Source organism: Oncorhynchus mykiss, chromosome 13, assembly GCF_013265735.2.
Source record: "Oncorhynchus mykiss isolate Arlee chromosome 13, USDA_OmykA_1.1, whole genome shotgun sequence".
NCBI classification, from domain to species: domain Eukaryota; kingdom Metazoa; phylum Chordata; class Actinopteri; order Salmoniformes; family Salmonidae; genus Oncorhynchus; species Oncorhynchus mykiss.
Genome location: NC_048577.1, coordinates 9,399,077 through 9,412,171, shown reverse-complemented (window position 1 = coordinate 9,412,171; position 13,095 = coordinate 9,399,077). Strand labels below are relative to the sequence as shown.

Genomic DNA, 13,095 nt, shown 5'->3' with positions numbered 1-13,095 from the left:
CATTGCACTTGCTAAAGCATGATGAGCCTTGCTCATACATCTCACCTTGTCTTAATAATGTCTGTCTATGTATTCCTGGGAGTGCTCACATATTGTTGTCTCTATTTTTCAGTTGTGTTTATGCAACCATCTGACATCACAGTTCTGTGTGTGTGGACCCTCCGACCCCTCACCCCTCACCCTCCGTCCGTCTCCTCCCTCCCTCCCTCCCTCCCTCCCTCCCTCCCTCCCTCCCTCCCTCCCTCCCCTCACACTCACTCCGTCCCGCCACCCTCCCTCCCCTCACACTCCCTCCCCCCCTCACACTCCCTCCCTCCCTCCCTCCCTCCCTCCCTCCCTCCCTCCCCCTGAACACTGAACTACTGGAAATACACCTTTTAAAGACATTATCAGAGATTCATCCAGGATAAACACTGTGAATGATAGGTCATGTCAATTACCCTTAAAAAGCACCCGTGACATCTCAATGCGTTAGTCAGTCGATGCGTTTCCTCGGTCATTGAACCATGGCCTGTGGTTCTGTGGTTTCTTCCACATCCTCCGCTAAAACCTGGGGTCACACTGCATCCCTATGGACGTTCAGTGAAACTGCATCACAAAACTTGAAAATGACATTTCCATAAGAAGATGTGTGTGCTTGCCAGTCTTGAAGTATTTCTGGTTGTGAAATAGTAGAAGTAGTGGTAGTGACTGCAGTAGAACATGTTGTAGTAGTAATGGTAGTACTATGGTTGCTATAGGTGTCATGGCGTGGCCCTTTCTGGGTGTAGATCGTGGCTTCCCCCTCTCTCACTCTCTCCTACACCCAGGTTCTGTTATCTCAGGTCATAAATTCCTGGTGGAGACTCTTTCCCCCTTTTCATGCAGAGAGAGAGACCACAGAGTGAACAAAGGACTTTGCGTGGCCGAACTCCTAAATCCCCAAAATGGGAAAATGAAACTCTAGGTCCACTTGTGAGAATGTGGGAAGGGGCCGTGGACACTTAAGGGACAGTTATGTTGAAAGTGTTTCATTTGGTGACCTCACGAAGGACAGGAAACACAGGTAACTATATCTCTGAATGTGCACATTTCTCAATTATGGTGTTTGCATCTAATTGTTGTATAAAATGAATGAGTAAAGATGAAACTATTTGTGAAATGATGTAACATGATGTTAAACCTTTAATTTTGAGAGAATTGTATTCCCTGTAAAGTTTAACTAGTCAGCGGCCACGCCCCCTTGAGCACAGACATGATCTGGCGTCATGGAACCACCTTTTCTATTGTTACGAATAAAACCCCCTCCTGAGGAAATCCTCTTCAGACCACGCATACTTCAGTGTAAGCTGAGGTGGCAAAAGTTTGTGTACCAAGACTAAGCAAACCCACTGCAGGAGCTGTGATTGCAAATAGTTGAGTACCAAAACTAGAAAACTATGCAGCTTGGAGCATTGGCTACACGGTGTCATCCCGCCGAAGATGGTGCCTCTTCCTGTTCGGGCGGCGCTCGGCGCTCGTTGTTGCCGGCCTACTAGCTGCCATCGATTCCTTTTTTTTTTGTTTCTGTTAGTTTGGTCTAATTGGTTACACCTGTTTTGAGTTAAGTTTTGTTTGTGGGCTATTTAAGGGCACTAGGCCCGCTGGATATTGTGCGGGCTTGTTCTCTGTTTTATGATGTTGGATTATTTTGTGGTTTCTATTTTTCCGGACAGTTTTAGTCCTGTTTGTTTGGACGGGTTATTTCATGCGCCCTTGTGTTTGGCATGTTCGTTTTCACTGTCTTTGGAATTAAGACCCACGTTGGGAACTAACCTGCTCTCTGCGCCTGACTCCTCCACCCACTATCCCTAGAAGCCTTAACACACGGCTGGAAATGGTTCAACTCTCAGACTTTCAATCCCTACAGAATAAGAGCAAATCTTAGATACTAATTACTAGTCTGCAACTAGAAAATGATGTAAACCTGGGATGCGAATACCGACAACCGCCGAGACATCTACTCTAAGAACATAACAACAGACTGTCACGTTGGTCATAACGAGGAGACCAAGGCGCAGCCTGATAAGAATACATTCTTCTTTAATAAACGAAGAACACTAAACAAACTAACAAAACGAACCTGCCGCTAATTACAACAAGTGCTGACATGCAACTACACATAGACAATAACCCACAAAACCAAAATGGAAAATGGCAACAAAAACAGGATCCCCAATCAGAGACAACGATAAACAGCTGCCTCTGATTGGGAAACCAATTCAGGCCACCATAGACCTACATTTACCAAAATCTCATAGATGTACAAAATCCCTAGACAAGACAAAAATACACATACCACCCTCGTCACACCCTGACCTAACCAAAATAATAAAGAAAACAAAGATAACTAAGGTCAGGGCGAGACACAGACACTATCAGGAGCCGCCGATAGAGCTACCACCATGAGTAACCAGAGACTCTCTGATGAGCTGACTCTCCCGCAGACGGACCGACGATTCCAACAGAGAAGACAACAACGACATATGGGCGTAAATATATTGATTGCAATTATTCCCGAATGAGCGAGCGTTCATGTGCAAAGGATTAGCATTTCAATTAATATAATTATCCACTGTGTGTAGTGATCCATTTAGTCTTTCCCGCTCTTTTTCAGTCAACACTCCTTTGTCCACCAAGCCGTCATATGGGTTTAGCCCACTAGGGAATCTTCCCTGTCATTGTTAGTAACCAATATCTACTGTTTGTTTGTTTATGCATTTCTGTGATTAGTAAATAAATTATTAAGCCAATTGGCGTATGGGTGATTTATAGTAAAGGCTGGGTGCGTGCAGATAACCAACAATTTACATGTTTCAGATGAGACTGATGTGAGGTAAAGAATAATTCATTAATAGAAGACTAATTGATCAGATATTAAAATATCTGAAGAGTTATATTCGAATATTATAACTTTGTAATCTGAAGATTTTCCGTGGTGCCCCGACTTCCTAGTTAATTACATTTACATGATTAGTTTAATCACGTCATAATAATGACATAGAATTGATTTGATAAAAATAGCAGACTTCACATTTAAGGATGCCAAAGATATGACATAAGCTATGGGTTGGTTATAGTGACCTATTTTGGGGTGGTTTGTAGGTGGGGAGTTAGTATAGTGGATTATCGTGGGCTAGTATAGAGTGAGTACCACAGCATCTTAAGCCATATAATCTGCTTTTAAACTCTATGTGGGCGGGAATATTAAAGCTATAATGTGTGTTTTGAAGCTTTTGGAGGTAGAAAAACCTTATCCAATGATGCTTAGGTGGATACAGTGAATGAGCCATCAACATGCTTACCATTGTATTCAAACTGGTTGGGTAGGTTAGGCCTCCAGAACATTCCCACATGCCTCTGTCACATACACCACCGTTCAAAAATTTGGGGTATCCTTGTTCGCAGGTGCGCGAGACGATGGTGACAGGTGTCAGGGATAATCAGCAGCCTGATGACCTAGAGGCTGGGAGGGAGGATGCACTACCGTTCAAAAGTGTGGGGTCACTTAGAAATGTCCTTGTATTTTGAAATAAAAGCACATTTTTTGTCCATTTAAATAACATCAAATCGATCAGAAATACAGTGTAGACATTGTTAATGTTATAAATGACTATTGTAGCTGGAAACGGCTGATTTTTTGATGGAATATCTACATAGGAGTACAGAGGCCCATTATCAGCAACCATCACTCCTGTGTTCCAATGGCACGTTGTGTTAGCTATTCCAAGTTGATCATTTTGAAAGGCTAAATTGATCATTAGAAAACCCTTTTGCAATTATGTTAGCGGAGCTGAAAACCTCTTCACTGTTGACATTAAAAATCAGCCGTTTCCAGCTACAATAGTCATTTACAACATTAACAATGTCTACACTGTATTTCTGATCGATTTGATGTTATTTTAATGGACAAAAAATGTGCTTTTATTTCAAAATACAAGGACATTTCTAAATGACCCCACACTTTTGAACGGTAGTGCATCCTCCCTCCCAGCCTCTAGGTCATCAGGCTGCTGATTATCCCTGACACCTGTCACCATCGTCTCGCGCACCTGCGCCTCATGACACTCATCTGGACTCCAGCACCTCCTTGATTATCTTCGCTGTGTCTGTCCCTCCCCCTAGTTCTTTCCCCAGGTGTTACTGACTGTTTCCATGACGGTGCGTTGTTTGTGGTACGTGTTTCTTGTTTTATTTATTTATTAAAACACTCGCTGACCTTGCTTCCCGACTCTCAGCGCACTCGTTCCAGCCTCAATCAGAACAATCAGAAAGAAGTTGTCTCCAATTCAAAAAGCTGTGGAAGTAAAGTCCACACAGTATCAGCAATATCATTCATTCAAACAGATATGATATCGATATCGGTTTGAAAAATATAAAGTCTCCATATCTCCGCCCATCACCTACAAGTAGTATCTAAACATTGCAGAGGTGTTCAGTCCCAGGGTCCTTAGCTTAGTGATGACCTTTAAGGACACTATGTTGTGGAATGCTGAGCTGTAGTCAATGAACAGCATTCTCACGTAGGTGTTCCTTTTGTCCAAGCAATGCAAGCAATGTCTTCAGGCCATGTTACTGGTATTACTGGTATTATAAGGTTGGTGGATGGTGATTTATGGAATTAATGAGCCAATTTGACAGATGCACACTTTCAGAAAGTATATAATAGGCACAGACAGATATTTAAAGGTCCTTCTGTCCCTCCTCTTTTCTCCTCCTCCTCCAACCTGAAGTGTAGACAGACCTGTAAACGTCCTTCTACCCCTCCTCTTTTCTCCTCCTCCTCCAACCTGAAGTGTAGACAGACCTGTAAACGTCCTTCTATCCCTCCTCTTTTCTCCTCCTCCTCCAACCTGAAGAGTAGAAAGACCTGGATATAACAGATTCTGCTGCTCTCATTCCTCACCATTGTCTAGCCAACTGTCGTCATGTTTCACTCTCCAGACCACACCTCTCCGCCATCAGTGGAAGGGCTGGACCTGTTGAGTCCCTACCTGTTCACACACAGAGGGTACAACTTTACTGTGGGAGAGACCGACCCCCAGTACATCGACTCCCTCCAGAGCTTTGAGATTCAAGAAACGGACATTTTCCTCGTCTCCTATCCCAAATCAGGTGAGTTTGTGTTTGTGTTTGGTGTGGTAAAAATGATGATAAAAACAATAGAGAGATTCACCAGCCGAAGCTTTTGCCACAAATTTTCCGGTACGGACCGGTTTCCTGTACAGTAATAAATTAACCACCTCCCAAATTAAAATGTCATCTATTACGGAGGTTCGTATCTTGTAAAATGACAGATGGAACTCGTTCATTTGAATTCCATGTTTGTTTATTCACTTAAAGGTGGAACAAAATTGCATCATTCAAGTCACAAGTGTGTTCCAACGTTGATGGGTTTATTGATACCCTCGCCACTCTTTGGAAGTCACCCTATAAGTTTCCTCTCAGCATGTGATGTTGTTGGTAAGAGCAAGGGGTTGGTTTGAGATTCACCGATCGCTTAGTGAAAGTCCTCGTACCCTTTTCAGAGGTGTCACATTTTGCTCAATTAAATTCAAATCCAACAATGGATTAACTGGGATTTCCTCCCACTGATCTACTCAATCTGTGCCACACTTTCTAAGTAAAATAAACAATTATAGAATTGTACAAAAATGAGATGGTGGTTATTGTTTTTAATGTTGTTTTACCCTGACTGCACCACTAATGTCCCATTTGGGACAATAAAGATGTGTGTATAATAAACACAACTTTATTTTCCATGAAAGGACATTTGTCTTGGAAGTTAAAGGGCTGCAGCTTCCACGTCAATTATCACATCATACTATATAAACCCCTCAATATAGGGCGTAGTGCAATAACTTTCCTCTGTGTGTGTGTATATGTGTATGTGTGTGTGTATATGTGTGTATGTGTGTGTGTATATGTGTGTATGTCTGTATGTGTGTGTGTGTGTATATGTGTGTGTGTATATGTGGGAATGTGTGTGTGTGTGTGTGTGTATGTGCATGTGTGTATATGTGTGTGTGTCTATGTGTGTGTGTGTGTGTGTGTGCATGTGTGTATATGTGTGTGTGTCTGTGTGTGTGTGTGTGTGTGTGTATGTGTGTATATGTGTGTCTGTGTGTGTGTGTGTGTGTGTGTATGTGTGTATATGTGTGTGTGTCTATGTGTGTGTGTGTGTATATGTGTGTATGTGTGTGTATAAGTGTGTATGTGTGTGTGTGTGTATATGTGTGTATGTATGTGTGTTTGTATATGTGTGTATGTATGTGTGTGTGTGTGTGTATATGTGTGTATATGTGTGTATGTGTGTGTGTGTGTATGTGTGTGTGTGTATATGTATATGTGTGTATGTATGTGTGTGTGTGTGTGTGTGTGTGTATATGTGTGTGTGTATGTGTGTGTGTGTATATGTGTGTGTGTGTGTGTGTGTGTGTGTGTGTAGGTACGATATGGACCCAGCAGATCCTGGTCCAGGTGGTGGAGGCGGCATACCCTGAGAGTAGTGGCACCGACCAGAGCTCCACCAACCTGGAGAAGATGCCCTGGCTCGAGTACCCAGACACCCGCCCCGAGCGCCCGCGCCCCGCACCTAGACTCTTCATCTCCCACCTGCCTCCAAACCTGCTGCCCGCCAGCCTGAACACCAAGAGACCCAAGGTACAACCACCAAGCCTAGAATGACCAGAAAATGGGTAAAGCCCGCCCACCATAGGGGGGTTGGGATAAAGGAAAAAAGAGGACTTCCCAGTGTATCTGTGACAAGTTACAATAAAGTCATCTTCTTCTTCCTCTTCTTCCTTTGTGGTGTTCAGATTGTGTACGTGATGAGAAACCCGAAGGACAACATGGTGTCCTACTACCACTTCTGTCACGTGTGGAGCAAGCTGGAGACACCCAGCAGCTTCCAGGATTTCTTCGACCAGTACCTGACAGGGAAAAGTAAGTTATTGTGACGTGTTTTCCTTATAGGTCATTACGACAAACATTTTAATTATATTGTTAGCTTCTTATTAACAAACAGAAATCACCCTTCGCCTCCCTACTTGGGATATTATAATGTAACAGTGACATGTTGGAACAAACAGTAATAACCCTTCGCCTCCCTACTTGGGATATTATAATGTAACAGTGACATGTTGGAACAAACAGTAATAACCCTTCGCCTCCCTACTTGGGATATTATAATGTAACAGTGACATGTTGGAACAAACAGTAATAACCCTTCGCCTCCCTACTTGGGATATTATAATGTAACAGTGACATGTTGGAACAAACAGTAATAACCCTTCGCCTCCCTACTTGGGATATTATAATGTAACAGTGACATGTTGGAACAAACAGTAATAACCCTTCGCCTCCCTACTTGGGATATTATAATGTAACAGTGACATGTTGGAACAAACAGTAATAACCCTTCGCCTCCCTACTTGGGATATTATAATGTAACAGTGACATGTTGGAACAAACAGTAATAACCCTTCGCCTCCCTACTTGGGATATTATAATGTAACAGTGACATGTTGGAACAAACAGTAATAACCCTTCGCCTCCCTACTTGGGATATTATAATGTAACAGTGACATGTTGGAACAAACAGTAATAACCCTTCGCCTCCCTACTTGGGATATTATAATGTAACAGTGACATGTTGGAACAAACAGAAACGTTCTTAACTCCTCCTTGTCTCTCTCAGTAACTTTCCACACAGTCCCTTGTTCGCCCTCCACTGACACTACAACCTACACTTCTTATACAGGTCATCAATATGGTCTTATACAGTGACAGGAATAAGTTGATTTCAAATTGGCACCCAACAGTCCCCTCTTGTTTGAATCCATACTGTTCAACATGACATAAACTGTGAAATTGCTTAGAAATAAAACAGAAAGGAGAACATGATTAGTATAAAAAGAAAACATGATTCATATTTTCACACTTGATTAATATGTTCACGCCTCCGAGGCCTATGGCCTCTGTGTATATTGTGCTTAGTCTACACCCAAGGCTTAAATCCCTCTTACCGTCGTTATAACCACACCAATCACCCTCGTAATTCCCCCCCCCCATCTTTCATTGTTCATCCTATATACAACCGATAATTACATTTCTGTTGGAGATATTCCCGTTCTCTTCCTCTTTCGGGTTCCTAAGAGAGTTATAGTAGAAAAGAAAACTAGGAAAGAGAGAGAACACAAAATATTGAAATGATCATTAAATAGTTCAACTCGAAGTTTAACAACATGACGATTCCCACTCTCCCTTATCCTGACTTTCCGCTGGGATCCTCCTCATGCTTGTGTCCACCCCCCCCCCCCCCCCCCCCCCCTCCCCCCAGGCTGCATGTTTACTGGTGTTCTCACTCCATGTCATCCGTAGTTCTCAATGGATTCTTACAAATTATTCATTCGTTTCAGAAACTACCTGCAGGGTGAGTCGTGCACCCTCCCTTTGTGCTCCCCTCACAGTTGAGGGCCAGCGCTCTGTCTCTCCTTACAGCCTTTCCGCATCATAATTACAACTGTTGATAAATTATCCAACCCACATTTAGAATGACAGTCCCTAGTGCTTCAGTTAGTCTATCACTCGAATTTACCACCATCACCTTAGCACTAACCGACACTTGGCAGAATGTACATTTACAGAAAGGGAGAAATATATACAGTATGTACTACTAATGTTAACATAAAGTATATGAATCTTCTATTTCTAGCATGAACTTTTCTCAGTACAACCCCGGTTTGTCCCTGTCTTACACTTTCATGAGTGGCATGTTAATGCCAGATCGGTATCTCAATGCTATGCATTTCCCAGTACGCAGGCCCCTACAATTAACCTTTAATTAACCTTTTTTTGCCGAAGTTTACTGACACCGGCCATATTCAACATGTGTTGAGCGTTTGTAAATTCATCCGTTATTCTGTGCGCTGGCACACTCAGACGAGAAATTTAGTAGATAGTCAGAGCGAATTTACGAACGGACCCGAATAGGCACGGTGGCATTCTTCTTGCCACTGAGTTTAAATATTTACGCCAGTACATGACTGGACTGTCTTTTCCTCCATGATTCTGCGTAACTTTACTTGCCGAAGGAGGGTGACACGGGGGTAGTTCGAGTTTACCCTCCACTACCGCGCTATGGTGCCCATCCTACTAATGCACAGACATTTATTAAGAGGGTAATTCTACCCCAATACAGGTGCTTAACACAATGTGCTACAAATGCTCCTTCATACTCGTAACTCCACTTTACTCTCTCGCGAGACCCCTCCTCCTACCGTTCGCCAATAAAGCTATTTCAGAATAAGACAGAATAAAGTTTCTCACCAAAGCGTTTTTTTTTTTTTTTTGCGTGCGAGGAGTGTTTGGTCCTCGTGCCAACTTTAACTTGTTACTTTTTAGAATCCATTCCCCTGGCATTTCACATAGATTATTCAAACCCAAAATCGGTTCTATCCCAGCTCCCATAAAGAATGAGCCCTGTATGATTACTGGCTGGACCTATTGTAAATGGAATGGGTTTTAGTTGCATAACTTTTGATTCTGTCCCTGTTACTCCACACTGAACTAAATGCACATTTTTTGTCTTAGATTTTGTCAACTTGAGCAACAGCACAGAGGCCAAATACCCCTATGCCTTAAACTCCGGTCGCTTTCAGGAGTGCTTGCTGTTGCTCACTAGTTAGTGAAGAAAACATCTGCACAGTAGCACTTACTGTACCCCGGAATGAGTCGTCTCAGAGGGCTCGGGCACTGTAATTGGGAATGGAGGCTGCGCGCTTTCCCGCCAGTCCGTTTTTAATGATGCCAGGTAGGCTACTTCGGTTTCATAGCGGAGCTGTGCTTATTTAATATGAGAAGCTGAGAAATAAATACAAGAACACTTATTTCACGCCAAGCTTCAACCACTGTCGGGGGAGCATGCTCTCGCTGCACAACACGTGATGTTCCGACCAAACTCTGTATGCAATGGGCTCTTCAACACTGGTCCTGCAGCTACCCAGTGCTTCATTTGGGAAACCAAGTGAAATCTGCACAGGAACATCGATAGTAACATGTTTATGCAGTAAAACATATTTCACTAAACAGTTGACAACCCGTCTTACAGCTCAATGGCCTAGGACTCAACGTTCTCTCCCAGACTCGTGGATAGACATTTTGGAGTGGAGCATCAGTCTAAACATACAAACCAAGTATGCATAATAATCCACACACAAAGGCAGTTACTCAAATGTGTTTGATTTCGGATTATAGGCAATTATGTACCATAAATCATAACTCAACAGCCCTAGGGTGAACCCTTCTGCCCCCCCCCCCCCCCCCCCCCCCAGAGGTTTCTTCTCACTTCATCTGTTGACTTGACCTTGAGCCAAATTCCTCACTCCTCCCTAGTTCCTTAGGCTGTCTGCCTATTCAGCGCCTTTCCCTTCCCCTCCCTTCTTTATCTATTAACGATGACATGTTTGAACAGACTGAACCAACAATGACATGTTTGAACAGACACAAACTCCTCCTTGTCTCTCTCGGTAACTTTCAATGCACAGTTCCTTGTTCACCCTCCACTGACACCCTAAACACATACAGTTATCATACATGTAGCGTAATCAATACGTTCTTACATAGTGACAGGAAGTAGATTTCAAATTGGAACCCAACAAAACATGTCACATAGCAGTACCCGACAGGGAAAAGTAAGGTGGAAACGTGTTGCAGTACTGTGTGCTGTAAAGTGTACCGTGTACTGTAAAGTGTACCGTGTGCTGTAAAGTGTACCGTGTGCTGTAAAGTGTACCGTGTACTGTAAAGTGTACCGTGTGCTGTAAAGTGTACCGTGTGCTGTAAAGTGTACCGTGTGCTGTAAAGTGTACCGTGTGCTGTAAAGTGCACCGTGTGCTGTAAAGTGTACCGTGTGCTGTAAAGTGTACCGTGTGCTGTAAAGTGTACCGTGTGCTGTAAAGTGTACCGTGTGCTGTAAAGTGTACCGTGTGCTGTAAAGTGCACCGTGTGCTGTAAAGTGTACCGTGTGCTGTAAAGTGTACCGTGTGCTGTAAAGTGTACTGTGTAACATCAACTGCTCCTTACTCTGTACACTTTTGTAACTTTTACACAGTTGATATGTGCATAAACCATAATATGTTTTGTACGCATCATCTCTTTTTCTATATGTTTTTTTGGGGGATAAATGTCAGCCACTGTTGAAGACGTTTTAAGTCCTGTCCAATAGCGTATGTGTCTGTGTGTTGTTGACAGTGGTGGGTGGATCGTGGTTTGATCACATCCGTGAGTGGTACACCAAGAGAGAGCAGTATGACATTCTCTTTGTCAAGTACGAGGACATGATCAAGGTACAGTAAAGGGTTTTCTGCATCTTAAATGGAATCCAGGTCCCTCTTGTCAACAGTAGTGCATTAAGTAGGGAATAGGGGGCTATTTGGGAAGCAGGCTCAAGCAGTCTGTCTGCTTCCTAGTCGGTCTGTTTCTCCCTCTCTCTCTCTCTCTGAGAAACACTTTTATGCTGTATGACATACAGGGCAACTACCCAATGTCTGCCCCTCCCTCTCTCTCTCTCTTCACCCATCCCTCTCCCCCTCTCTCTCTCTCTCTCTCTTCACCCATCCCTCTCCCCCTCTCTCTCTCTCTCTTCACCCATCCCTCTCCCTCTCTCTACCCACCCATCTCTCTCTCTCTATCTTCACCCACCCACCCACCCACCCACCCACCCACCCATCTCTCTCTCTCTCCCTCTATCTTCACCCACCCACCCATCTCTCTCTCTATCTTCACCCACCCATCCCTCTCCCTCTCTCTATCTTCACCCACCCATCTCTCTCTCTCTCTCTCCCTCCTCTCTCTCTCTCTCCCTCCCCTCTCTCTCAGGACCTGAGATCAGTGGTGGTGGATATCTGTGATTTCCTCGGGAAGGACCTGACCCCCTCGGCCATTGACCGCATTGTTGAGAAGGCCAGGTTGGAACCTGTTGTTTATGTGCTCTGTCCTGTCTTTTTGACTGTATATTGTGTATGCTGCAAAATGAACAGCCTCAATGAGGACTAATATAATATGATCTGTCTGATAATTCATGATTGATTGATTGATTGACAGGTTCAAGAACATGAAAAAGGATCCAAAAGCCAACTATGAGTTTCTGCCCAAAGACGTGCTCGTTCTGGAGAAAGGACACTTCCTACGGAAAGGTACACACACACGCAAGCACACACACATAAGCAAACATACATACGCACACACACATGAGCAAACATACATACGCACACACACATGAGCAAACACACATATGCACACATACATACCCACACAAATAGTTACAGTAGGAGTGCTGATAAAGGATCAGTTTTCCCTTTTAGATCATAATTGATAAGACAATATGGACAGGTGGGTCCTGATCCTAGATCAGCACTCCTGTTGTGAGAGGCTTTATAATTACGAGCCCTGATCCTAGATCAGCACTCCTACTGTGAGAGGCTTTATAATTACGGGCCCTGATCCTAGATCTGCACTCCTGCTGTGAGAGGCTTTATAATTACGGGCCCTGATCCTAGATCAGCACTAGTTTTGTATCACTTTGGCTCATCTGAATATATGTGTGTGTGTGTGTGTGTGTGTGTGTGTGTGTGTGTGTGTGTGTGTGTGTGTGTGTGTGTGTGTGTTCTGCACAGGTACCATAGGAGACTGGAAGAACTTGTTGACGGTGGCCCAGAGTGAACGCTTTGACCAGGTGTTTGATGAGAAGATGAAGGACCTGTCTCTAAGGTTCACCTGGGACATCAACCAACATCACAGAGCCGCCCAAACCATCGGTCCCGGAGGTCACCTGTCACTATAAATCTGAATAGAACATGCATGGGTTCCAAATGGCACCCTATTTCCATATACAGTATAATACACTACTTTTAATCAGAGCCATATGGGTGCCATTTGGAAAACAGGCCATTTGTCACTATAGAATCTAATAAAACATGTGTCACTGTGGAATCTAGTACAACACTTGTCACTATAGATTTATTAAAAACATTTGTCACTGTAGAATCTAATAAAACATGTGTCACTATACAATTA

General features: G+C 43.4%; 1 protein-coding gene across 1 annotated transcript; it reads left to right on the top strand.

Annotated features, from left to right (window-relative positions):
* The first annotated feature begins 4,825 nt into the window (after positions 1-4,825).
* On the top strand, positions 4,826-13,095 carry LOC118936472 (amine sulfotransferase-like). The gene is made up of 7 exons (XM_036940177.1): positions 4,826-5,133; positions 6,467-6,681; positions 6,837-6,963; positions 11,272-11,366; positions 11,899-11,987; positions 12,124-12,215; positions 12,696-13,095. The coding sequence occupies exons 1-7, from the start codon at positions 4,947-4,949 to the stop codon at positions 12,860-12,862; spliced, it is 972 nt and encodes a 323-aa protein (XP_036796072.1). The 5' UTR covers positions 4,826-4,946; the 3' UTR covers positions 12,863-13,095.

What these genes read in the sequence shown, in the direction of transcription:
- LOC118936472 (XM_036940177.1), top strand. Translation starts at nt 4,947, where the DNA reads ATGTTTCACTCTCCAGACCACACCTCTCCGCCATCAGTGGAAGGGCTG. An exon ending in TGAACACCAAGAGACCCAAG is followed by an intron (nt 6,682 to 6,836) that starts GTACAACCACCA and finishes TGTGGTGTTCAG; the next exon opens with ATTGTGTACGTGATGAGAAA. An exon ending in AGGACACTTCCTACGGAAAG is followed by an intron (nt 12,216 to 12,695) that starts GTACACACACAC and finishes TGTTCTGCACAG; the next exon opens with GTACCATAGGAGACTGGAAG.